This window comes from Chelmon rostratus, chromosome 21, assembly GCF_017976325.1.
Source record: "Chelmon rostratus isolate fCheRos1 chromosome 21, fCheRos1.pri, whole genome shotgun sequence".
Taxonomy (NCBI): Eukaryota; Metazoa; Chordata; class Actinopteri; order Chaetodontiformes; family Chaetodontidae; genus Chelmon; species Chelmon rostratus.
In genome coordinates, this window is record NC_055678.1 from 1,450,912 (window position 1) to 1,478,741 (window position 27,830).

At 44.3% G+C, this 27,830-nt stretch overlaps 1 protein-coding gene across 1 annotated transcript in view; it reads left to right on the forward strand.

The window, feature by feature from the left end:
- Positions 1-27,830, forward strand: part of LOC121624828 (serine-rich coiled-coil domain-containing protein 2-like) — a 55,915-nt gene that overhangs the window by 1,521 nt on the left and 26,564 nt on the right. The window contains exons 2-5 of the mRNA XM_041962750.1: positions 24,630-26,002; positions 26,879-27,046; positions 27,151-27,327; positions 27,400-27,473. Of these exons, the coding sequence (XP_041818684.1) occupies positions 24,673-26,002; positions 26,879-27,046; positions 27,151-27,327; positions 27,400-27,473 (1,749 nt within the window). The 5' untranslated portion in view covers positions 24,630-24,672. The remainder of the gene's footprint in view (positions 1-24,629; positions 26,003-26,878; positions 27,047-27,150; positions 27,328-27,399; positions 27,474-27,830) is intronic.

The window sequence follows — 27,830 nt, forward strand, 5'->3', positions numbered from 1 at the left end:
TCCTCTACTTGTCTCGTTCTGCAGATTCTGTCCTCTATATGTTTTGTTCTGCAGGTTCTGTTGTCTAGTTGCTGGTTCAGTCCTCTAGGTATTTGTTCTGCAGGTTCTGTTCTCTACTTGTCTTGTTCTGCAGGTTCTGTTGTCTAGATGCTGGTTCAGTCCTCTAAATCTTTGTTCTGCAGGTTCTGTCCTCTAGTTGTTTTGTTGTGCAGGTTCTGTCCTCTAAGTCTTTGTTCTGCATATGGGTTCTGTCTTATTTGGTTCCACCTGCAGTGTGTTCACTGACAGTGGTGGAACAGAAGCTGCTGTTGACCTGGTGTCAGTCCAGAGGGAACCTGCTGACACTGTGACCGATCTGTGTTTGTGTCCATTTCAGTCTGGCGGAGGTCCAGTCCGTCTTTCCATCTGTCTCTGTCCAATGTTTCCACTCTGCTGGACTTCATTTCTTTCTCTCTCCTCTGACGGATAATTCGCCGTCTGGCTGCTTGAGTCCCTGCTGAGATGAAGAATCTGTTCTTCGACAGAGAACCGGCTCGGAAAAGAGAACAGAATTCAGAATACAGTGAAACGTGACAGATATTTATTTTACTGGTTTTATATTTCCTCTTGTGTTCCGTTCTTCATCTTTTCCTTGTTTTATTTTTCACTTGCATACTATTGAACAGTCATCTTCAGTAAATAGATGGATCCAGACTGTGGTGCAGGCCCTGTGCGTCCAGGATGTAGACTGGACTCAGGCCCAGCCTTTGAATGGGTTGTCCCTCCCAGGTGACACACCTGATGACAGAGGGAATCACAGTCGATGAGTTTGGGTCCAGCTGATGAAAAATTAATTTTTCCAGACTGTTCTCAAAGAACAAAAGCAGCCATGTGGTGAATAATGTATGTGTGGAGTGCTGCACTGAGTCTGCAGGCAGAGCAGGAATTTCACTGTGTCTTCTTCATCTGACAAATCACAAATTCCTGTTTTTCCTCCAACATTCAGGGTTTCCTCTGAAGTAACTGGAGTGAGTGAGTCATTTACAGAAATAACAAAATCATAAAGAAAATCTGCTAATTTCACCTTTCATTTTGAACTTTTACCCAACAGTCTGAACTAACAAATTTCATTTAAATTAGAGAGTTCAACAGCTGCTACTCATAATCATTTTAATCATCAATGAACCTGTGAGTGTAAAACTCACTGAAATCAGCAAAAATTCAAATATCTGAAACATGATTTAAACACCAGAAGTCTCATTTTAAGCTGGTATTAACAACCTCTAGATGCTGTGGACTTTAAACTGAAAGCAGCTCTTATTTCCTGTCACAGTAGACGATGAGAGTGATGTGATGTGAAGCTGTGACCTGACTGTTCTCAGGCTTCGTTAGTCTCTGTGGTTTCATAGTGAGACGCTCTTAACGAGCCCAGTCTGAAGCAGAATCATCAGTTAGCTTCCTGGCTAATGATTGGAGGCTCTCCCTCCCTCCCTCCCTCCCTCTCTCTCTCTCTCTCTCCCTCTCTCCCTCTCTCCCTCCCTCTCTCTCTCTCTCTCTCTCTCTCTCTCTCCCTGTCACTCTCTCTCTCTCTCCTCTCTCCCTCCCTCTCTCTCTCTCTCCCTGCCCCCCCCTCTCCCTCTCTCTCTCCCTCTCTCTCTCCCTCTCTCTCTCTGCTGACTCTTTGCTGTAATGTCAGAAATGTATTGACTTTTCCTTTCCTCCATCACTGAATCTCTTTCTGTCTCTCTCTTTCTCTCTCTCCTGTCTCTCTCCCTCTCTCTCTCTCACTGTCTCTCTCTCTCTCTCTCTCCTGTCTCTCTCTCTCTCTCTCTCTCCTGTCTCTCTCCCTCTCTCTCTCTCACTGTCTCTCTCTCTCTCTCTCTCTGCTGACTCTTTGCTGTAATGACAGAAACGTATTGACTTTTCCTTTCCTCCATCACTGAATCTCTTTCTGTCTTTCTCTCTCTGGCTGATTCACTCCTTTTCTCTCAGCTGACTCCCCCGCTTTCTGTTTACTGTCTCTGTTGACCTTTCTCTCGTTCTCCCTCGTTATGGCTCTTTGTTTGCTCTCTTTCTTTGTCCTCTCTGTTACGCCGATGTGAACGTTGGCTTCATTTGGTCGGCTCTACATGTGGAATTTCATTTATTTGCTGCCTTTAAGAATCCGAGCAGGGAATAAGAACGATGCAGCACAGCCACATGCAAACTGCACGGCGTGCAAATCCCAACATCACAGTGTGCTTTCTACAGGCTGCAGCTACTGTTATTATAACAATCCATCAATCGGCCAGGTATTTGCTCTGTTGATTGCTTTGCCTCTACAACATTTTATTTTGGTTAGCATGCTAACACTTAATAATTAGCACTGAACACAAAGTCCAGTGGAAGCTGAGGAGAATGTCATCAGTTATGATGTTGTTACGATGAGCCTTAATTTAAGAAATTAAAATCTGTTCTTTTTAATTGTTTTTTTGGTTGAACAAGCACTTAATATAATTAAATATAATTGTGTATTTTTAATAGCACTATTACGATACAATTCAATACTGTATATAGATGAACAAATGCACACGGTATGATGATAATGGACCGATAGTTCTCAGAAAAATATGAAATACTGTTTTTGCTTAAAATGCCCATAAGTTTAACTTTAGCAACTTTTAGCATTTGAGAAGTTTGTCTGCACTATTGAGAAATGTCAGAGTGTCAGCCTCGGCCGTCAGGTGTCCTCTGGAGGAAACCTTTTTCACATTGGGTCACATTATGATGTTTTGTTGCTTAGATGAACAATAAATGAGCAGTGTAACAGAAATCTTGATTTCAGAGATGAAACTGGAGCAGCACATTGTGGGTCATAGGTCTCGTCTCCCTGTCTTCCCTTTCATCTTCCTCCTCTCCTTGGTTTCATCTCATTCACTCTCTCTTTTCCACAAGAGCTTCTCACTCTGTTCTTCCTGTCCAGTTTTCCTATCATGGACTTCCAAGAGTTCATTTGATTTGTGATAGATAATCGATGCCCCCTCCCTCTCGCTCGCTCCACTGATGGATTTTGGTGGCAGGAAATGTTTGGTGAATCTTTCGATCTCTCTGTCGGTCGTCTCGTCTCTGACTGGGTGGTGACTGTCTGCAGGGTTTCCTCACTCTGATCCAATCAGCTGAGCTGCTGATGTTGTGTTGGCCAATTAGCAGTGAGAGAGGTTTCCTGAAAGACCTTTGTTAGAAGACCACTTCACTGTCCTGCTTACTGTTCTGTCACTTTCTGTACTGCTTTCTGACCATTTTCATTAAACTTTCTGACCGAAAAGGGGGTTATTCTTATCATGCTAACCAAATGCTAATTACCCTTTAACACAATAATATTATCTTAACAAACAATCCATCCTCATACTTTTTTTTTTCAACACTCTGTTTATTGATTTTTGATACAATTTAGACAACAAACAGACAAATAGACAAACATTTTCAACCACTGACTCCCCCCCTTAACAACAACGTTCTCGGAAGACAAAGAATAGATAAATTATAGCAAGTTATTAATAATAATGTAGTAATAATAATAATAATATAATATTGATGATACATACACCCCATACACGTACATCCATGCATGTATACGCAAAAAATGTGATGTAAACAAAGGTTTTCTGAAGATCCAGAATAAATAAAAAAAATATACCTAAATAAAAATAAAATAAATAATAATAACAACAACAAAACAAAACAAAAACAGATATAAATAACTAAATAAATACATTCGCTGTAACCTGGTCATAATACTATTCTCTTTTTTTTTTTCTTCAACCATAGAGCTCCAGCTGTGATTGTAGGTGCCATCCCTGTTTAAATTCCCCATTTAATTGTCAGGCATTCATACAGTCATGTTATTCATAAAACAGAAAAAAGGTGTCCACATTTCATAAAAATCCTCAACTTTACCTCTAACTATGTAAGTTAATTTCTCTAATGCCAGACTGCCAGACATCTCCCTAGTCCACTGTCTTGAGTTGGGTCTTTGAATTTCTTTCCAATTTAAAGCGATTACACGTTTGGCTTGCAACAGGCAGATGCTGAAAAAATTCCAGGGTATATGTGTAATAAACATATTTCAGCTTCCATGGGGACAACACTTCCTGTTAGTTTAGAAATAACTTCTAGGACCTCCTTCCAGAATATCTGGAGCTTTTTGCATTCCCACATACAATGATAAAGGGTGCCAATTTCTTCAGTACACTTAATGCAAGTATCTGGAAATCCATGCTCATACTTACAGGTGTACATTTCCTTTGCTGTGTGGAAGCAAACTAATCGCTGCTTTATATGCGGTCAAGTCAGAGTGTTCAGTTTCATATGTGAAGGATGTTAATTTAAAGTCCACAACCACCGCAGTAATTACCATAAAGATGAACTGAGCCGTATATAATGAAACTTAAGACACGTTCAGCAGTTGCACACAGCGCTGGTGGCTGTTGGCACAGATGGTTGAGGCGATGAAATCCCCCTCAGAGTGTCAGGAAGAAAGGATTAGCTCGGATGTTGTAATATTCTGCCCGTGTGGCTCAGTTCTTTTTAACTTTCAGTTTAAGGGATAAGTTTGGTGGTCCTGTGCAACGACGTGTGTTCAGCTCTTTTAGCTGATCTTCATACTGCACTGTATTTGGCTACAGTCATTCACGTGTGTTTTCCACGTCAGACAAATCAAACCAAAAGACGAGACACTTGAAGGACATTATGATCCATTTCAAACATGTTTAACTGACACAAGAAAAACAGTCTTTGCCCGTCAATTAAAGAAGAAACTAAAGCAGAGAAAACCAGATGTCTGATATTTTTATTTATTTAAAGAACGATTAATCACTTGATGGAAATTGTTCATGATTAATTTTTCTACCTGAACTAATTAATCAATTAATTGTCTCAGCTCTAATTGACTGAGAAATGTCACCACTTTTACTTTCCACACAAACAAATGTTTTGAATCAGGAAATGTCGAATGAAATAGTAAAGTCAATAAGACTTTCATGAAATATTCACTCAGAGCTTTTAGTGTTCGACAGTTTCTCAGGCACAAACGAGTGGAAGACGAGGAGTTTCCTCGGCTGTCTCGGGATTCAGGCCATATTTAACCAGCCTTCATGTGAAGTTCTGTTATAAAAATACTTTTTGGCCCTCAGATACTCAAACAAGCTGCTTATTAGCTGCAGTAGCTGCTGGATTCCCAGAAGCAGGTTTCCTGACCTGTGTGGTGGATTAGCAGGAGTTGAGTGCGGGCAGCAGAGAGAAAGAGCTGCTTTGTGGCAGATTAATGATGGTGGTGGGGGTGGTGGAGGGTGTATTCGAGTGAGTGGGGGTCCACAGCTCCTAGCACAACAGGGATGTTGTCCATGCCAAGTTGCTATGAAACCAGAAGGGTAGAGGGGGGGAGGGTGCCAGGACTGAAAGGCTCTAAGAGGCTCCCGGACAGCACACGCTACCTTCAGCTGGACCTCCTGAGCTCACGTGGTCGAGTTCACAGTGAACACGCTGATCAAGTGGTTTGAAAACAAACATTTTTCTCTGAATTATTTTGTGTTAGCTGATTTTATGCGATTAAAATGCAACCAGATGGTTTGATGCATCTGAAAAGGATGAGACTCACATGCTGTGGCATTTATATTGATTCTGATTGGCCGACGCCAAACCTGATGTTTAAAACACTGAAACACGTTCTGACGGGGAAACTTCAGCGGAGCTGCAGGAAACATCGAGCCTGTTATCTGCGACAGTGCGAACGCTAAACTGACCCACAAGAGGTCCAAAACCATCAGTGGGTTTCGCTGTTTCGTGATGGAGATGAAGATCAGACTGTGCTCTGTCTGCAGGAGAGGCTCATTCAGGCATGTTCCTGGCTCATTCAGCCATACTTTGTCTGTGTGTGTGTGTGTGTGTGTGTGTGTGTGTGTGTGTGTGTGTGTGTGAGGGGTGTGTGCGTTTGTTGGTTTAGTGCCCAACAAGACGGGGCATTCATGCTGTGTGTGTCATATCTGGCCTGAAGCTGGTGTGTGTGTGTGTGTGTGTGTGTGTGTGTGTGTGTGTGTGTGTGTGTGTGTGTGTGTGTGTGTGTGTGTGTTAATGCTCTGAAACACCCTCATGCAACACTGAAGCCACAGTTGTTTAGATTTTCTTCTTAATAGTTTGAAATGGTAGAAAATGCTGCCTGTGTTGGCAGAGTTTCACTGTTCACCTTCATTTAGCAGCTTCAGCCTTGTGAATTTTAATCTGATGCTTCAGTGCGGTTCAAATGAACTCTGTTGCCTTTGCCTGTTTTTCCGTTTCAGCTGGTGCGAAAGCCGTCAATCAAATTCTGCCTGAAAAGACGTGTCTCGGTCTGCTTCCAAGTATGAAAGCAGGATTTGTGACAACCTGAATTTAATAGCTACCTAAATCCATCTGCTGATCATGAACTGTAAAGGAAGTGATGGTTGGAGTGATCTGTCGGCTGTGAGCAGCGTATATACTGATGCAGGATCATTTCGTTAGCTGCTAACGTGTATGCATGTCACCACACGAGTACGGGGATTTCAATCAGAAACTAAAGAGCAGTTAAAACAGGAGTGTGTTGTGTTTGTGTCCTAGAAACTGAAAATAGATAAAATGAAAGTCTTTTTTTTTTTTTGGCTAATCTAGTGAATTAAATACCTGACAGATTAAGATGCTTCATCATTTTGATGGAAAAGTTATAGAAGAATCGAACTGTGTCATGAAGCAGTCCAGCTCTCTGCTGTGAAATGATGGAAACAGTTAAATAACTGTTGATGTCTCTCCAAACCAAAGAAATAATCGTTTAAAGTGACCCCTCCCACTCTGAGTGCAGCAGCTAGCTGTTTCCTTTTCTGTCAGGCTAACAGCGAGCGTCTGGACGTCAGGCCGGGAGGAAACCTGTCGCTCATGCTCCACAGATCAGATATCCAGATGACCAAACACACCCAACGTCCAGCCAGCAGCCATAAATGATGAAAACACGTCGGCTAAATGTGGCTTTTCTATTTTGATAAGAGCCGTCCTGACTGAGGCGGAGTCAGAGAACGAGCCAATCAGACTCATATTATTCAGTTAACTCACATTAATATCAAAGGTGGCAGCCTGCTTTCTATTTTTGTATTAACTGACTTATTCGCCAGCCTGTTTGTGGATGCTACGTCTTAATACTGCTTTAATACGTGTTTTAATACTGTAAAACACGTCTCAAATTTAAGGAGGCTGGAGGCCAAACGACCAGATTTTGAGGTCAACATGATGCTTGAGAATAATGAAGATAAATAATGATAATATATTGGTGAATTTTTTTTTTTTTCTTATATAAACACACATATGTTTTGATCAGGATATTTCTGAGTAGAGATATATTACTGTTGTCATGATAACCAAAAATAAATCCCCATAAAATGATGATAATCAGCATCAATTGAGGGACAGTCACATACAGAAATGATTTAACCAAAGAATTGGAAAATGTAAATGTAAATGCACCAGCCCTTAAAATCACATTTAGTTAAATCTTTGGAGACCTGATGGTCAGTGCAGCTGCAGGTCATGGGCATTAGTCTACAGATATTCCTCTAATAATCAGACAGTTACATATATGGCAGCCTGTATGTAGCCTGACAGGCAAAATCTAGGGCAAAAAGCACATAAAGCATCTTGAAAAAAGTAATGGCTGCCATTAGCTGTGTTTCCATTGCCCCTAGAAATACGCAAATCCTAAATATCGCAATAAAAAAACGGTAATGGAAACACCTAAATTTCGAAAATCCTCTCAAATATCGCAAAAACATTTTTACCCTCTCATGAGGTGGTTTTTCAGATGTGTCGATATTTAGGTTTATCGCAAAAGTGTAATGGAAACACTTTTTTCAAATTTACACGTCTCTTAGGTCAGCCGACTCCCCGTTTCGGGCCGCATGCAGTCAGATATAACATCTTGTCAATTTTGTAGTGTTTGTATGTTTTCTGGATCTCAATAAGTAGCAGACAAAAACACTCCAGCTGTTCCAGATGTCACGCTGGCTGATCTGTTAAAGACAATCCGACAGCTGTGATCTCGTCCTGTGTCACTTTGCAAAATCTAATCATTCCGTTTTCATGAATCGTGAGATGAACTCGTGATGAGTGTGTGCACTTCAGCTATGTGGGAGACACGCGTGCACGCCATTAACTTTAATATTTACACATAATTGCTGATAGAAAATATGTTCAAAGGACACTTCAGTAATTCACAGTCCTGTATTCTGCTGCTGCTCCACCGGCGCGAGCCGACGCTGTCAGAGCGAGCCGACGCTGTCAGAGGAGCCTCGCGTCATAACAAAGTGATCAATAATAAGCCATTAAAATCAGTGATCACTCTAAGTCAACAGATCATTTCTTTATTTCACCTTCAGCATGTGCTTTTTAATTATAGGGCTTTGTGTTAAGTTTTACCGACGCACAGCACACACACACATCTCGCGGGACGTCCGAGAACTTACGAGAATTTCGGCTGGTTCGCAAAACACCGTTCAATGGAAACACCTGCAGGTCGCATTCGAACTTTGCCGAAATTTCAGAAATATCGCTTTTATTTTGCGAACAACTGTAATGGAAACGCAGCTACTGACTCAAATGAATATATGATTAAAATTCAGAGCTTTTCTCAAAGCAAAGGTAGCATTTTTAAAGGTGAGATGTCCATTATGTCTGTTTGGTTAGCTGAGGTTTGGTAACAGTACTGTGATAGTACTCCACCACAATAAAAATCCTGCATTCAAAACCTTTTTCAAGTAAAAGCATCAGTGGAGGAAAGAAGGAATCGTGTTGCGTCTCTGTAGTGCAGTGATTGTCTGTGAAGCTGCTGAGGTGGTTGGTGCAGTCGGTTGGAGCCTGCTGGCATCGCTTAATGATGCTGCAGCAGAGCACAAATAATGTTTTATGATCACTCTTTAAGATCGTTTGTGATCCGGCGGCCACAAATCAGCTTCTGTTTCTGGACCGCTGTTTTCACGAGATGGCAGAAGGAGTGAGGGGAGGCAAGAGAGGAGGAGGAGGAGGAGGAGGAGGAGGTTATGTTACTCTGCCCTCTGCCAAGAATATCTGTGTCCTCTGATGATCAGCATGTAGAGACTGAAACCACCGAAGGCTCAGAGGAGGAAGACGAGGACGTGATGGAGAGAGAGGAGGAGACAGATGGAGGAGATGATGGATGGCAGCTGAGGTTCATCACTTCAGTCAGTCAGAGCAGCGTCAGTCCACACCGGTTTGTTTACTCTCTGCGCCGCCTGCTACCCATAATCCCTTGCTGTTCGGGGCTGGTCGAGGTCGTTGGTTCAGATTACAGTCACATTTCCAAAGAGCAGCGCCACAGATCTGTTTGAAGACTCGCTGATATTTGATGCCGTTTTCCTCCTCTGGACAGTTCAGATAAACGTGTCGATGTCTCCAGCACGATTACACAAAGCAGCGCGTCCTCGCCGCTGCGCTTGCATCACATGTGGCCTTTAAACTCTCCACAGCAGCACAGAGTTCACTTTATCTTTGACAGGGAGCAGTGGGAAAACACTCGTCTTACACAACAGACGGGGAGTTCAGCTGCAGGAGCTGGTTTTCAGCGTCTTATACAACATGTACAGCTTTGATTTACACACTTATTTATACATGCAGCACACTGAGATCTGATTTCTAACTGATCAGTCACGTAACAAGATGCACTGATAAAACAGAAATGCATCTAAAGTTAGATAAACTAAAAATGAGTGAAAAGATTTAACTTCAGTCACATTCAGATTGGGGGAATGTTTCAGTGACCAGGTCAGGATCTGAGCTGAGCCGTCATTGATTACTCCATTATAACTGTATGAAGCAAACACATGTTAAAGGGGCAGATTAGTTGAGTCCTGTGTCGGAGTGTCAGACAAAGTGTCAATGTTTTAACTGCTAAATGACACATGCTGACAGGACTGAAGAGCAGGAGCAGGTCAGAGTTACTGGATGTTTTCCTCTTGGTTGTGTTTGTGAGTCAGACTGAGAGCAGCCAGCCGGCCGATCAGGTTACTATTGATTCATTTATCATTGAGCGATAACGGAAGATGATCCCGAGCTGCAGGACTGTGGCCTGTGAGCGTTTTTATCCTCAGCTGCCGAGAGCTCGTCTTACATTTTTAAATGCAGACTTGCAGCGTGTGTGTTCCTGCCTTCGTCCTCCATCCTCAGCATGGGGGAAAGATGAGATTGATGATGTCCAGCTTTATATGCACGGCGGGCTCCGTCCAGACCATCTGTTGTGTCGCTGGTCCATCTGTGAGTTCTGCTCTGGCACCTTTTGGCCTTTTCCCCAGTCTGAGAGTGTGAATGAAATCTGACCTCACAGACTGTTCACAGACTCACCTGAGAGCCTGGAGCTGTTTCTATAAGGAGACAGCAGCATCTGCCAGGTGACAACGAGACTGTCATCACTGAAAATAACAGTCGAGACTCAAACAGGAGTCTCACTGTGACATTTTCCTGCTTATTACACGGAAAGAAAATCATCTCTAGCAGTAGTTTGCACTTAAATAACAAATCTGAGTCAAGGTCACGCCACTTTACCAAAGCGCGATGGTCTCATCTGCACTCTTCTTCTGTGGTGGTGAAAACTGAGATTAACCCTGAACATAAAGTCTGAGAATGACACACAAAACCAAGACATCATTACTGTTGATTCAGTTGTTTTCTGAGCTGTGTCGTTCTCATCAGCATCACACTGAGCCAGAACTGAAAAATGTGATTATGAACTCATCTTAATTATGATAAGATAAAATAATACTGATAAGATAAAAAGATTTGCATAAATGAATAAAATCATGAAAGACTGAATAGTATAAAAATCATTTTTTCTTAAAAGGTTTTGTGTGCAATGAAAAGAGAAATTAATATATTGCCACAGTGGCAACGGCTTTTTAAAAGAATATAATATGTCTATTTCTTATTACTTCTGATTCATTCATTGAGATCTCAAAGCACCAAGAATTAAAAAAACAAGCATAAAATACATGTGAAGTGAAATGTGGTGAAACATGAGGACCCAGATGGATGCAGTTGACCTTCTTTAGCTGGCGGCCCTCAATTCCTCTCAGCTCAGCGAGCGGAGAACTAGAGCATGAGGACATTGATAAGCCAGAGTATGACTGATGTACAGTAGAGGAGGAGGAGGAGGAGAGGAAGATGTAGGAATAATAAGAAGCTAATGGAAAGGAGGGGTGGGAGGTTGGGAGGTAGAAGATTGGGGTCAAAAAGAGGAAATATTTTAGTGCATCTACTAACTACAGTGATCACACAATGACCTCAGCCAAACCGCTTCCTGTGAAAGTCAACCAATCACAGTGAGGTTTGTCGAGATCCTCAGCTGACAAAAGAGAACGATCAGATCAGAGGTTTGTTTATCTTTGGTGTTTTGCCGAACATGAATCAGATCAGATTTACATGTTTTCTACATGTTTGGATCAAGTCCAGTTCTGTCTCTGCTGAAGTTACAGAGCTAATAAACACAGCTGCTGGCAGGAAGACATCCTGATGTGCTTCCATCTGTCTCATCAGTCCATCAATCAATCAGCCTGTACAGCCAAGTACAGAACAAAGCTGATAAATCACCTCCACCCCAGGCGAAAACATCTGCAGCTGCTTCAACAGCCAACTGATGGAGCGCGTTCTCCTGTCAGAGGCCGTTCCAGCTTCTAGAACATCCTTCACCGGCGATACTGAACTATCGAACACAAACATCACTGGAACCTCTGCGACGGCTGGACTGCTTCTCTTTGGTGAGGCGTCTGATGTCGGATGGTGTGATGATGATGAGTAGGAACATAGCTTTAATTTCACGTCACATGATTTCATCTGACAGCAGCGAGCTGAGAAGCTGCTGAATGTGTGAAGTTTTCTGTGATGCGTGTGAGCTGGTCTGACTGTGACTGTGCAGCTGCTTCGAGGAGGCGAGTGGACTGTTGTTTCCTGGCTGCTCTGCACTAAACTCCATTAGTGAAAGTGACCTGAAAGCACGGCGCAGTCTGAGCTCATCATGGGATCCTTGACTGATAGCACGGCTGTCAAGGTCAGGAACGCTGGAGCTTCTCTGCACCCACAAACTCACTGCAAACCATTTGACTTGTTTTAAAGCACTAAGTCAAGTCTAACCAGACCAGACGTCATGAGCTTTTAGCAGCATCCCACACATGAGCAGTGCTGCTGTTCTCTGATGCAGCCATGAGGTTAGAAAGAGAAAGAGAAACCCTCGAGACCAGTTCACTGTCAGTGCTGTTTTCCATCTATGAAATAAAACTCATACTGTCCATTTACTATTATAACACCAGACAGAGCTGATTTAGTCTTCAGGTGAGCCTCTTATCACCTTTTTGGGGCAGCCGTGGCCTAGAGGTTGGAGACGCGGCTTGTGACCGGAGGGTCGCCAGTTCAATTCCCCCCACCGGACTGGCAGAGAAACTTGGGTGTATCTCCTCCCCCCTCCATTAGCTGGCTGATATGCCCTTGAGCAAGGCATTTAACCCCCATATGCTCCCCGGGCAGCCCACTGCTCCTGTGTGTTTACGGGATGGGTGAAATGCAGAGAATAATTTCCCAGTTTGAGATCAGAGTCAAGTGAATAAAATTTAAAAAAAAAATTAACAGAAACAAACAAATCAATAAGCGCTAGCTAATACGTGAAATGGACAAATGAAGACAAGCCCACATTATCAGCCGGGTAGTCAAAAGACCAACTGGGCATTCGTGAATTTTAGGACCTAGTGAGAAATACAGGTGATTCATCTAGCGCCATCATCAGGTCAACATTTTGATTTGTCCCATGCTTTTGTTTACGAGTCAGTACCTGCAGAACCAAAGACATTCCCATCAGTCTCAGCTGTTCTGTGTTCAGTGCAAATTTGCAAACACTAGCATGCTAACACGCTACGTCAATATGGTAATCGCGGTAAGCATTATAGCTGCTAAACATCAGCATGTTAAAGACGTGTTACAGTGTGTGGTGTGATGAATGATCGTGGTGATGTTAATTTAAACACAAGATACTTGTGCTCAAAAAGAGGATTCATTCTCAGTGAAGAACCTTGGAGCTCTAATCTGCCTCTATACCTGCCAAAGAGCAGTGATTCCTAACACGTCTCTGGGGGTCATCAGGTGGAAACCTCCCTTCAACAGTGTTTCGCCTACTTAGTCCCACTACACCTCCAGGAGGTTAGGCAGTGAACTCTGGCGTCCCAGAGTCACCCCCCCTAGTGCCAGTTCACACTGCTCCTACACAATCCAAACAGCACCGCCACGTTCAACTGACCCAGAGATGCTCCAGGTAGTGGCCAGTACCGATGCTACCATTTAACTATTGCTAATGCTAATGCTAACCGCTAGGAAGAACAGAAGAAGACAATACAGTTCCGATGCTACCATTTAGCTAATGTTACGTGCTAACCGCTACCTGCTAAGAGGAACAGAAGAAGACAATAAAGCTAGATTCACCTATACTGTTAATGTTAATTGCTAGCTACCAATACTAACTGCTAAGATACTATCATACTCTCACCGCTTTAGCTATTGTTAGCTGCTACAATGCTACCACAGGCCTAGATGCCACATGTAACTGCCGATTGCCACACTACCATCATCTACCCCTGCCTCTCACCAACTGCACCAAGAAAAAGCGGGGTGGGAATACAAACCCTGGTTCGGGTAGGGGATAGAAAATAAAGAGGTAGAGTCAAAAGATGAAAGTAGGGATTGGATACAGACCCTTGTTCGGGTAGGGGGTGGAAAATTTAGAGGGTGCTGAAGGTGGAGGCCTAAACCACAGACTAGATTTAACAGCCTCTTCTAACATTTCCTTCAAGAAGCAGCAAACCCTACCATTTCCTTCAAAAAGCAAACAGAGCAGGAAAACAACCAAAAAGATCAAAACAACAGGCCGCATGGTCCCAAAGAGAGACTCTAGCTGGCCACACCCCCACCTTATCTAAACTTCCTGGTTCTCTTCCTATTGGCAGAGCGAGAAGATGGGGCGGGGAAAGCAGAGCAGAGGAGAGGTGTCTTGTTCAGACTTTAACCTCTTCTCTTGCCGGGTTAGGCATGCATGTCCTCTGCCCCCCCCCCACCGTCCCTATTTCACCCCCCAACTACTATTATTTCTCCTGATCCATATCCACTGACTAGACCTAGCAGCCTCATCTGACATCTCCCTCACTGTCTTTCTTAAATTTTGCCCATGCACTCCCAGCTCCCTCAACAGTGAAACAGCTGACCCTGCAACAAAACCTCTACACCCCACTTCAACCGGACAGACCCTGGTCTTCCATCCCCTCTGCTCAGATTCTGTCTTTAAATCTGCATACTTAGTCTTCTTCCTTTCATAAGCTGCCTCCACTGAATTTTCCCAAGGGACTGTTAACTCAATAAAATACACAGTCTTTTTACTCATAGACCATAAGACAATGTCCGGCCTCAGATTACTACAAACTATTTCCTGGGGCACAACTAGCTTTCCTCCCAAGTCGACCTGCATTTGCCAATCATCAGCCCCTACCAGGCAGCCACCTACCTGCTTTCTCCCTGACTTAGCAGCTCTATTTTTCTCCCCCTCTCGAACAAACTGCACATCTAACCTCTCCTTTTTAGAACTTCCAGAATTCACCTGCTTCCTTCTCTCCTCAATGCCTGCGGCTAAGCTTCTCAGCACCTGATTATGCCGCCATGTATACCGGCCTTGTGATAAGCTAATTCTACAACCTGACAAAATGTGCTTTAAACTTGCTGTACTTGAGCAGAGTGGGCACGATTGATCGCCCTGTACCCAGAGACTTAGGTTCTGCGGGGTTGGCAACACATCGTATGTCGCCCCTATCAGAAATTTAATACGGCCTTCCTCCATATTCCACAGGTCCCTCCAACTAAGTTTCCTCTTCTCAACACCTTCCCAATTCAACCATTGTCCCTGTTTGGCTTGACCAACTGCTTTTGCCCCTCTTAACAACTCCTCCTGCCTACGCACCTGTTCCACTACAAGCTTTCTTTTCTCCTTTAGACCTGCTTTATTCCACACTGGTTTGCCTGGGCCAAGCCCCAAGCCTCCCCGGCCAAATTGAACATTTCCTACTATTTCTGCATGCCTAAGAGCTGCCTCTGCCTCCTGCACTGCTGCCCTTGGGTTCCATTTCCTCCCCCCAGAAGGATTCGGAACCACATTACTAACTAACATGTCCTTACTCCCAGATAATAAAAGTTCTGTCCTAACCTTAGTGCATTTAAACTCCTCTGTTAGACTGGATACTGGCAGCTGAAGCATTCCTTTCCCATACAGAGCTACATTGCTTAAGCACCTGGGAGCACCCAACCATTTTCTAATATAAGAGCTAACTAGCCTTTCCATTCTCTCTGCTACAGATAATGGGACTTCATATACTGACATTGGCCACATTAACCTAGGATACAAGCCAAACTGCAAGCACCACAACCTCAGTTTTCCTGGGAGCCCTGATTTATCTATTCTCTCCAGCCCTTCTGCAACATCCTTTCTAAATTGCACAACCTGTTCAACATCATTCAGGTCCACATTGTACCACCGTCCTAGACTCTTAACTGATTTCTCCCTAATTGTTGGGATTTCCTCACCATCTATAGCGAACTTTCTATCACTTACTTTCCCTCTGTATATTGAAATACTCCTTGACTTACTAGGCTTAATCTTCATACTAGCCCACTTGAGATTCTGATTGACTTTATCTAACAACCTCCTTGTACATGGCACTGTTGAGGTTAGCAGTGTCATATCATCCATATAAGCCCTAATTGGTGGAAGACGCATTCCATTCTGCCGTCTCTCTCCACCTACGACCCACTTGGAAGCCCTAATAATTACCTCCATAGCCATTGTGAAAGCTAGCGGGGACACTGTACATCCTGCCATAATACCAACCTCCAATCTTTGCCAGCCTGTTGTGAGCTCTGCGATACTTGCACACAGTCTGATGTCTTGGAAATATGCTTTCACCAAGTTAACAACTATCTCCGGCACTTTAAAGTAGTCAAAGGAACTCCAAATAAGGTTATGTGGCACTGACCCAAACGCATTAGCCAGATCTAAAAATACAACATTCAAGTCTCTTTTCTCCCTCTTAGCTGTCTGAATCTGATGCCAAATCATGCTAGTATGCTCTAAGCATCCCGCAAATCCTGGTATCCCTGCTTTTTGCACTGTCGTATCTATCATACCATTCCTTTCTAAGTATTTAGCCAGCCTCTGTGCTACGATACTAAAGAAAATCTTTCCCTCAACATTTAGGAGAGAAATCATCCGAAACTGGCTAAGGTCCGATGACTCCTTCTCCTTAGGGATGAAGACACCTCCTGCCCTGCGCCATGCTCTTGGAATACTTTGTTTCTCCCAAACTATTCTCAGGTATCTCCATAGTGTCCTTAAGATGCCAGGTGCACTCTTATAGACACGGTAGGGGACTCCATTAGGCCCTGGGGCCGAAGAAGCCTTTGCACGCCTAACCACCTCCACCACTTCTCTCCACCTAGGTGGGCTCACATCCATCTCCTGCTCCACTTCCCCTAATGGTGGCATGTCAGGTGGAAGACCTATGTTCCTATTCTCCTTTGAATCTGAATACGTCGACTTCAAATACTGTTCAATCTCTGATTTCGTTGCCTTAAGTTGCCCTCCTTTTTCTTGATTAAACAAGCCTTTCACAAAATTAAAGGGGTTCCTAAAAAATGCTGACCTTGCACGTTCCTTCTTCTTTCTCTTCTCCCTAAGGTGTTCTGCCCTTCTGAGTACTGCTAACCTGCTTCTCAGTTCCTCCTGCAACACCTTAATTCCCTCCCTTTCTTCTTCTGTCGCCTTCCTCCACTGCTTTCTTAACTGCCTCCTTTCCTTTACTAACTTCTCTATTTCTCTTTGCCGCCTAGACTTGCCGACCTGCACCCTCTCGCCTCTCCTTTTGACAAGCACGCCAAATCTCTCTCGACCATAGGAGTAGATCACATCTCCAATTTTATCCAATTTCTCCACTACATCTCCTCTAAGCCTGCTTAATATGACTGATAAATCTCTATCAACTGCCTCCCACTCTTTGCTATCATTAGCCCTCGGCCACCTAACTCTAGCTTTCTGCTCCATGCTTCTCTCCTTGGCTGGCCTGTTGACCTCAACACCAACTGCATCCCCTCTCCGTACCTCCTCCTCTCCAGGGATAGTGTTACTGATATCCTGCGAACTGTGGTTTTCTACCTCTCGCTGGACTTCATCCGACTGATTCGACTGACTTCTCAAGAAATACTGGTCGATGCGGCCACTCTGCCCTTCCACCGCTAAACACTTCCTCCTTCCCTGATGGGTTCTAAGGCCTCAGATTGATGTTATTTTCTGCCAGCCACATGGGCAAACTTGAAGCTTCTTATCCTCTGCTGCACAACTTTTGCTCTCCTTAGTTGCCTTCCCTGTCACCTGAGTACTGCTACCTCTGGTCCTAAGAGATGGGTCCGTGCCCCCATCCCTCACTGAGTCATGTATCCAAGGCATAGTCATATCCGTTATCCTGTTCGTTACCATGCAATCCACCTGTGAGTCATCTTCCACCCCTGCTCTCGCTGACTCTTGGGGTATTTTCCTTATATTGGTTGTAGCTAAGTCTGGTTGTAGCAAGGTTAAGGCTTGCCACTGCTGCCATGGGTTGCTAGCCCATACCAGCACCTGTGGGGTCTTTTCCCTCCTGTCAGCTGTCTTTCCAAGCAGTCACATGGTCTTTCCCTTGTTGTCAGCTGCTCTATTCACAACAGTCACTAGCCAAGCTAGTTGTGAGTTAATTTAAACACAAGATACTTGTGCTCAAAAAGAGGATTCATTCTCAGTGAAGAACCTTGGAGCTCTAATCTGCCTCTATACCTGCCAAAGAGCAGTGATTCCTAACACGTCTCTGGGGGTCATCAGGTGGAAACCTCCCTTCAACAGTGTTTCGCCTACTTAGTCCCACTACACCTCCAGGAGGTTAGGCAGTGAACTCCGGTGTCCCAGAGTCACCCCCCCTAGTGCCAGTTCACACTGCTCCTACACAATCCAAACAGCACCGCCACGTTCAACTGACCCAGAGATGCTCCAGGTAGTGGCCAGTACCGATGCTACCATTTAACTATTGCTAATGCTAATGCTAACCGCTAGGAAGAACAGAAGAAGACAATACAGTTCCGATGCTACCATTTAGCTAATGTTACGTGCTAACCGCTACCTGCTAAGAGGAACAGAAGAAGACAATAAAGCTAGATTCACCTATACTGTTAATGTTAATTGCTAGCTACCAATACTAACTGCTAAGATACTATCATACTCTCACCGCTTTAGCTATTGTTAGCTGCTACAATGCTACCACAGGCCTAGATGCCACATGTAACTGCCGATTGCCACACTACCATCATCTACCCCTGCCTCTCACCAACTGCACCAAGAAAAAGCAGGGTGGGAATACAAACCCTGGTTCGGGTAGGGGATAGAAAATAAAGAGGTAGAGTCAAAAGATGGAAGTAGGGATTGGATACAGACCCTTGTTCGGGTAGGGGGTGGAAAATTTAGAGGGTGCTGGAGGTGGAGGCCTAAACCACAGACTAGATTTAACAGCCTCTTCTAACATTTCCTTCAAGAAGCAGCAAACCCTACCATTTCCTTCAAAAAGCAAACAGAGCAGGAAAACAAACCCTAACATTTCCTTCAAGAAGCAAACAAAACAGGAAAACAACCAAAAAGATCAAAAAACAAGCCAACTCTGTATCTTACCACGCAAACTCACCTGAACAGGCCGCATGGTCCCAAAGAGAGACTCTAGCTGGCCACACCCCCACCTTATCTAAACTTCCTGGTTCTCTTCCTATTGGCAGAGCGAGAAGATGGGGCGGGGAAAGCAGAGCAGAGGAGAGGTGTCTTGTTCAGACTTCAACCTCTTCTCTTGCCGGGTTAGGCATGCATGTCCTCTGCCCCCCCCCACCGTCCCTATTTCAGGAGCAGTGTAACAGTGGAGCTCTGTGGCGCAGACATACATCAGCCGTTGATGCTCTCATCATGCTTGTTATCTGATAAATTCGGTGTTTGAGTCTGAACATGAGGTTTTGTTGACCAGAGTGTGCTGCCGGCGTGCTGCAGGCGTGCTGCCGGTGTGCTGCCGGTCTGCTGCAGGTGTGCTGCAGGCGTGCTGCCGGCGTGCTGCAGGTGTGCTGCAGGCGTGCTGCCGGCGTGCTGCCGGCGTGCTGCAGTCAGTGAATGGCTGCGTGACTCTTCAGTCATCGCACTGAAGCATTTTCTTACCCATTAAACAGATGAACAGGGTTTTCACCTGGATTGTCATTCATTGATTCAAATGGACTCTCTGGCTCACGGCCAAAGACGGAAAGCTTCGCTGTTCCCGGTGAGACAGGAAGTGACCCACGTTCACACTCAGCTGACGGTGTGTGTTTCTTTATCTACAGTGCACACAGACACTTTCATATACGGTGATTTTAAAGTAGAAACGATCTGTGTATGTAAGCTGGAGATGTTTTATCTTAAAGATCAAAATATACCTTGAACTCTCGTAGTATCCAAGTAATCCAGGGATTTATCAACCTTTGAGAAATACTGAAGGTTCATGAGGATCTTATTCAAATATTTTTTTCCCTGCAGTTGTTTGGAAGCTTTAAATTGTCACATGGCGACATCCCAGTGACCTTTCTCCACCTCACCAAGTTCAGGACAAAACGACGCCACGTGCTTGACAGCAACCTTTCCCCTCCAACACTTCAGACCTCATGTCGTGTGTGTGATCAGAGACTTATCTGACACGTGTCTCTGCTCTGTGGGAGTCTTCTGCTCTGACGCTGCTGGCTGTTCTCTAGTTAATGGAAAGAAACAAATACCAGCTGATATTTGCTGAACATTTGGTTTGTTATTTTTAGTAAAACAACAAACTCCAAATAAGACAAAGTTTTGCTGCACTCCACCAACTTTTCTCACAACATTTGGACATGGTGCAGTCCCGCTTTTCTAGTTTTCTGCTGCAGATGTGTGATAATAGATGCACCGGACAGATAGAGAGACTTTATTAATCTCACAATGGAGAAATTCACAGTTACAGAAGGAAGAAGGTTACAATCAAAGCTTGCTTTATGATACAGGGCCCTGGTTAGAGGTCAAAGTTCATCAGTTGACATGACAACAAACTGAAAACCTCCACACGGGGGGGGCAGGGGTGCAAATAGTATTGGAATTGTAATATAACTCTGGCAAAGAGTATAAAAATACCTTCTAGAGCAAGAGGAGTGGATTATAGATGTTTACAGTTGATTGATTGATCGAACTCTTTGATTCTCTCTTATTGTGGGCAGCATTGTATGTTTATGTGGCCCAGAATATCTGCAAACTACGTGTGTAACAGAAGGCGTATGCCTTGTATTTTAAGTTTTATCATCTTTCTGTATGAGAATATTGATCATGAAAAGATTTCCCTCTCACTTTCCTGAGCAGACTCACAAACAGAAGGAATGGGTCAGGGTGGCAGCAAAGAGTCCAAGATGAAGACAGAGGGATGGTGATGATGGAGAGAGGGAGGGAGGGAGGGAGAGAGAGAGGAAAGACAACCAAAGAGAGAAAAGGGTAAAGACAGATGCAGAGAGAGAGACTGAGAATCTCATTATCATTCTGTCATGACCTCGTTCATCAGTCTTCATTCCTCCTGTGTGTCCTTGGCATCACAGCAGTGTTTCTGCTGCAGTACAGCTGCCCACACACACACACACACACACACACACTCACACACACACACTCACTCATAACAGAGGAAAACATGGCTGCTTGGTCTTTATCACCATGACTGCAGATTTCTGATGGCTCTTTTTGAAGCCTGGAGTTTGGTTTCAGTGACTGTCGGTTACCTGTCAGTCGACTGTAACTGATGACTGTGGGCAGGTAAATGTGGAGTGACTGTAGACTAACTGTTCGTGGTGCAGTGGCCATTCAAAACGTGCCTGATCAGGACAGGCCGACTGGAAACGCTGTGTCTAGAACTGTCCAGCTCTGCAGATGTTTCTCTGCTTTACAATCGACAACGACTGCGAGGGTCATCAAACTGTTAGCATTAACCAGCGCCCTTCAGAGGGGGTGTCAGCCCTAAGCCTTTCTCTGCATGGCTATGGGTGTAACAGTCACTGAGTGTTGTTCACTTACCTGTCTGCTAGCTGTCACTTTACTGTTTGGTCGTCAGCGTCTGATGTTTGGTTTTAGTTTTTTAAGCTCTTCACTTGCAGAATGGAAATTGTACCAGCTGTACAAACACACAGCATAGTGATGCATGATTCTGTAGTTTCTGAGATGAAGCACGAAGGAACAAATGTGTGCATGTGTCGTAACTGAAGCAGTATTAACTAAAAGCAAAGGAGTGTGGAATGAGCTCTGCAGGCTGTCTGTGACGTCTGTGACGGTGTGAATAATATCATCAACTGTTGCAGAACCCACGATCACTACAATACGGTGCTGAAGCCACGTTAGCTGCGTGTTCACAATAATACAGGACAAGCAGCGAGGCTAACCAGCTAGCTTTACACTTTGTGGGGCTAATTTCTGAACAGGCTTTACCGACGTCACCGTGGTGAAATAAACATGCTTAACATGATGAGACAGTGCAACACCATGAAACACAGAGGATGGAGTTATTATTCATGAACCTTATATCAGTAAAGAGAAGAATGAATTCAATTTCAGAATAACAGACATAAATGTCTCTGAACATGAATAATTTACAACATAAGAGAAATAAAATCTTTTGTTTCTTTCAGGAGGGCGAGCCCCCTCTCGAGGGAAAACGCTGATTACGTAATATTTGTTGTTACTAACGCAGAACAAGTTGCGTTCAGGGCCGCCAGCAAACCTTTCTGATGTTAGCTGCTTTTTAATTTGCCTGAATGTCTCATAATGAAACCAGTTCAAGCTTGTACACCGGACTAGACTGGCAAAACCAGAAACTGACCCAAACCCACAGGAAACTGTCATTATACTGCCGGTTACATAACTGTTGTGTAACTGTTAAGCTTGGGTTGATCACCAGACGAAACTTCGTTGTGATTTCTCCATCATGGATCATCGTAGGCGATGAAACAGACGGATTTAAGACGACACTGGATGATTCTTTGCTTTGTGTGTGTGAACAGAAACCTTTCTTTGCACAGATAACAGTGACTGACTGGAGGTTTTGGGCCTGTGATGAGTCTTTATGTTCCTGCTTCTTGGCCTGTGACTGTGACGCTGCAGCGGGGAAGTCATGAGTCAGTTTAATGCAGCATCTTTTCTGGGAAACACTTCATTAGTTTATCTTCCTCTTCAAAGTCAGTGTGTGATGGGAAATGTTCAACATTGTAACATTTGGTTTGACTCTTTGTTTGGCGATGAGGAACGATGCTGCTGGGTCTCTGTAGGTTAATTCAGTAAACATGTGTGAAAACGTATCTGTAATCTAGTAACGTAGCTGAATGTGGATGTAAGATCAGGATCATCTTCATTGATTCTATCCAGCGGTGATGCTTTTTGACCTTTCAGCCTCTCTCATGCTGAAATCACAAGTCTCTCAGCTGTTAGGCCTCGCTCTCTTCTGTTTGAGATAAACACATCAGCTGTTTATATTTAGGAGTCGGGAAGACTTGTGATGCTGTGGTTAGCTCGCCGTACGGTGGCCCTGGGCGGACAAATGACTGAGGAGGCTTGTGCTGATTTTTATTTTATTCTTTCATCAAAAGGATGTATTCAGCCTGCAGGACTGGACACGTTGAGGAAAAAAGAAATGGAAAAGTTTATTTTTAAATGGAATAATAACTTCTTTTTAACCAAGCCTGTTAATAACAGAGATGTTTGCTTGATTTCTTTACGTAAGGCCCAGGTGAAAGATGCTTAAAATCAAATTACTTATTATTATTCAGTGTCAGCTGTTCTTGGTGTTTATCGTTGATTTTTTTTATGTGCGTACATCTAGGCTTTAATAATTTAAGATTAACACGAAAATCAGAGTTCAGATCAGAGAGGACAGGTGACAGGTGAGGAGAAATCCTCTTCAGTGTCTGTGGGAGAGCAAACAGAAGTGAAGTGATAAAGTAAATAATCAGGAAAATTATTAATCAATAATGAAACTAATGATTAGTTGCTCCTTTACAGGCAGCAGTGTTCAAAAAGACAAAGTGACATTCCTCCAGAATCTGCCTCTTCAGTGTCAAGAACACTCAGGTCCCTGCAGACCTGAAACTGGCCCGCCTTGTTTCTACTGCTGCCTCAGGGTCTGTACCCTGCCTCACCTGTGTGTGTGTGTGTGTGTGTGTGTGTGTGTGTGTGTGTGTGTGTGTGTGTGTGTGTGTGTGTGTGTGTGTGTGTGTGTGTGTTGTCTGATCACTATCTGTGGTTTTGTGTTGGCGGTGCAGGGACGGCTGATTGTTTTTATTCTGGGCGTGGTGTGTTTGTGTGTGAGAGAGATAGAGGTGGTTAATGTGTTGCCTCTGCGCTAACCACATGTCAGGACACACACACACACACACACACACACACACACACGCACACACACACACTCTGCAGGTGAGTCCAGGTGCCACGTGTTTCAGCTGCTAATCACAGTTTGTGTCAGAGCTGAATGTTTCCACTGACTCAGGGCTGTAAATTATTTTCTGTAGCGACTTTGCAGGTGTGTTCGCTCAACAACCATCTCAGGATTAATGTAGGAAGTCTACAGCGGACTTTTCTGTTAGTTATGCTTAAAATATCCAACATCTAGATCGAACATGAAGCCAGCTTGTGACTGGCTCACGTTTTGTCCCTTTAGTCGAGGATGACATGCTCCTGGTGTCTTTGGTGGATGTTATACAAGGTAGCTCTAAAACTGTTTTTACACGTGTTGGTCACCAGAGAGAACTAAGACTGAATGTCCCTCTCACTCCGTCCTGGTCCTCTACGTATTGCTTACGAGTCAAATTTAGCAAAAATGTTTTTGTATATTGGCCTTCATAGCATTCGTTCATAGCATTCATGCATAGCATTCATTCATAGCATTCGTTCATAGCGTTCGTTCATAGCGTTCGTTCATAGCATTCATCACAGGTGAGGCGTAAGTCTGGCCAAAAGGTTTTGGGTACCTGGGAGGTCTTTTAGTCTTTTAATTATGAAGTTTCTATTTTGATTTTCAGCTTTTTTGTTCTTTTTCTTTTTGTTGAATCAGAAGTTTTAATGACCTAGAAGACCCAAGCTAACATAATGCTAAGTGCTATGCTAAGCCTGATTAACTGACTTTGTGCAACTTCATGACAGAGAAATATTTTTTCTCCAGACGTCTGACTTCCTTTATGTTGTCATTGTTGTATTTACCTGCGGAGCGAAATGGAGAACCAATCCTGGTGCAAAGCTTTGAACAGAAATTATGTTTGGATTGATCCTCTTATCGTCATTATGAGTAGTCATCATCCTGAGACATCCTGTACGGTTTGTCAAAATAATCAGTTTTAGTTCACTCGGTCTTAAAAAGATCCCGTTAAATATGGTTTTTAACTTTGAAACCTTCACACGTCCCGGAAAGCAATAGTCCATAAAAGACTCTCTCTGTTGTCTCCTTCCTCTCCAGCTCCTCTTGCTCAGGGTCTCCATGGTGAAGCGGGCGGGGTCTGATGTCAGCCCCTCCTCTTGACGACCCTCCCAACATGCCCACCATGGTTTCTAGGCTGCCCAAGTTCGGCTCACGGCCCAAACCTGCAACGCCCTCCAACAGCAGTCCGATGGGTCCGGCTGCCGCCTCAAGCAACTGCACCTTCACCAGCGCCGCCACTACCAGCACCCGCCTGACCAACGGGTTCTACCACCACCCCGGCCCAGCAGGCGACAACTGCAGTTTAAGTGCACCCCCCGCTTCCGTTAAGCAGAATGGATTTATCAGAGTGCCGACTTCGTTTTCCTTAAAGTGGAGGAAGGAAAATGAGACGATGGAGGACGGAGCGGCCGACGGAGAAAGGGACTTCAGAAGAGGAAAGAGCGGGAATGCCGGGCAGAACCACTCTGGTAATATCGTCCATCAGTATTGTTCCCAACGGCAACAAGGTGCACCAGTTGTGTCACAGCGTGACGCCAAGAAAGGAAAGGGATGTGGTTTTGCCCATCCTGTGACATCCTCATCATCGCCATCACCGCAGTCCAGCCCCAGAACACTTCCTGTCTCTAAAAGTGGATCCAAACCCACCCAAACTTCATTCGGGCTGATCAATGACACAAAAAGGGCCCTAAATGGTCTTTCTGGATCCAAACCACGGAGCGGAACCAATGGTTCTCTGAGACGGCCTCAGAGCTTTGTTCGTGTTGGTGGCTCTAGGCCAAGTTCTGGTCCTGGTTCTCGATCTGGTTCCCCTCTCCAAAAGAAACCGCAGGCCAGCCGTTCTCACTCCAGTGACAGCCTCGGATCTGCTCCATCCACCCAACTGACTGAAAGCGACCGCTTTCGGTCACGTAGCCTCACCCAGGTCCGACAACAACCCTCCCCCACCCTCACTCCCTCTTCTGCCTCCTCAAAGCTCTCCCGCAACCCCACCGTCACCCGCTCCTACTCCATCAACAGGACTGGCGGCCGAGGACTGAAGGAGCCGACAGCTTCCTCCATTCAGGCTCCACCCAGAGGCAACTTGGCAAAATCCCCCGTTACCAACCAGACCCCCGAAGGAGGAGGCAGAGGCGGAGGGGTCAGAGTTCAAAGTCCGGCTGTTCCGGGGAGATCAGGGGTCCACATCCCCTCCCTTCTGCCCCCCTCAGCCTTGAAGAAGGCCCTCTTACCCAACCTTGGCCCCGCCCATAAGCCCAGTGGCATCAGCTATAAGCTGTCACGCCCGTCACTCAGCAAGCAGTCCCGCCCCCTGCGAGTGACCGCAGCCAATGTGTCGGGAGCTGACCTGGAAGGACTGACGGCACGGAGAAACTCAGTAGAGACTCCTTCTACCACAGAGACCAGCCCAGGTTTGAGATTCTTATCTGAGTCCTGGTCTTAGCGAAACAGTAATATCATATCATGACGCCGTCTCATCTCCCCTCTTCTCATATATAATAACATCTCATAATCACATTTTATTACTTGTGTCATTTCATTTTCATTCTTTTTAATCAGTATTTCATCTCTGATATCTCTTCCCTTTCTTCTCACCTACTCTTCTCATACCTCTTCTTCCTTGTCATGTCTAATCTCTCATATATCATCAAATCTCTCAAATAATTTGCATTTTATTTCTGACCTCTCGTATAGTTTTATCTCAACTCATCACATCTCAAATATCAACATCTCATAACATTTGATAACTTTTCATGCCTTCGTCTCTATTATCTCTTCTCATCTTCCATCCATCTCATCCTTCACATACCGTTAAATCTCATCCTTCATCTCATTTTTGATATCTTATTCCATAATATTATATTATCCAATTTTATATCCCAGACATCTGAAATCATATTTCATCCCGTATCTCATCAAATCTCATCATTCATCTCATTGTATCTCTCATATGTCACATTTCTTGTCACGTATCATCTAAAGTGATCACTTTTTCTTTAATGTTTCATCTCTTAAACTCTCTCATCTTCTTCCTTTCGTCGTCTTTTCTCATCAACTCGTCGTCTTTTCTCATCACATCTATCATGTCACCTGCAGAATCATGAGTTTCATCCCATTTTCCTTCTCTGAAATGTAATCTCTTCATCTCATTTTATCTCATGTGTCAGATATAATCCTTCATCTAAAATAATCTCATATTTTATGATTAATCAAATATTTTCTCAGTGACGTCTCACGTCTGTACCGTCTCATCTGTTTCTTCTTCTCCTTCTTCCCCAAACTATCAGAAAGTACTCCAGAGGCTCCAGAGACGGAGGGGCTGACTGCAGAGCCGGTATCCCAGGGAGGGGTGTCGATTGTGTGTGAGACGCTGGAGGACATGTCCCTGTCCTCCAACTCGTCTCTGGACAGAAATGACACCAGTCAGGAGTACATGGACGACTTTGACAACCTCGGTAGGACGAGACGGAAGCACACAGAACATTTCTTTTCTGCTTTTTAAGATATTTCCCTCTGCGTGGTCACTGGAAACCAGCAGCATCTTGCTTTGTGTTTGTAGGAGACGGAGGGGTGGGAATCCTGCTTCTGTCCTCTAAGAACGAAGAAGACGACTCAGGGCTCGACCAATCATGCGCCAGGTTTGACGAAGATAAGGAGGCCGTCAGTGGTGTTACGAAGGCGGCGGGGCTGTGTTTTCTGGACGACGGTATGGACTGGACCAGCATGAGACTCAGCGGTGAGTTTAACGTCCTGTACGGGTCAGGAAACATTCAGTAGGCACATTTTTAAAAATTGTGTTTCTCTCCAGGCGAGCGAGGGGAGCATCGGCTGACCCAGCTGCCCCATCGGAGAAGGTCCAGTCAGCCGGACTACCACGAGCAGGTACCATCACAGGGCTGATCAAAGAAACGTTTGACAGTAGACTGCTGAAGCTGTGCTGCCAGATTTCCTGTCTTCCCTCCCAATATGATTTTATTGTGCCATCAAAACAACAAAATCACTTTCTGGGAAGTCATAAAACAGAAAAAATAACTTCTGTAATTCACCTGTTTGCACCAACTTCTATGTGACAGATCCAACAATTTATATCTGAAAAACAACGCTCATATACTTAAATCATTTGTTAGAGGCAATGAAAAACTTATTTTGCCTTAATTTTTTTTTTTTTAATTAATTTATTTATTTAGGACCGTGCACATTGATGAACATGGCTGTAAATGTGCCAGTTTATAGCTGATT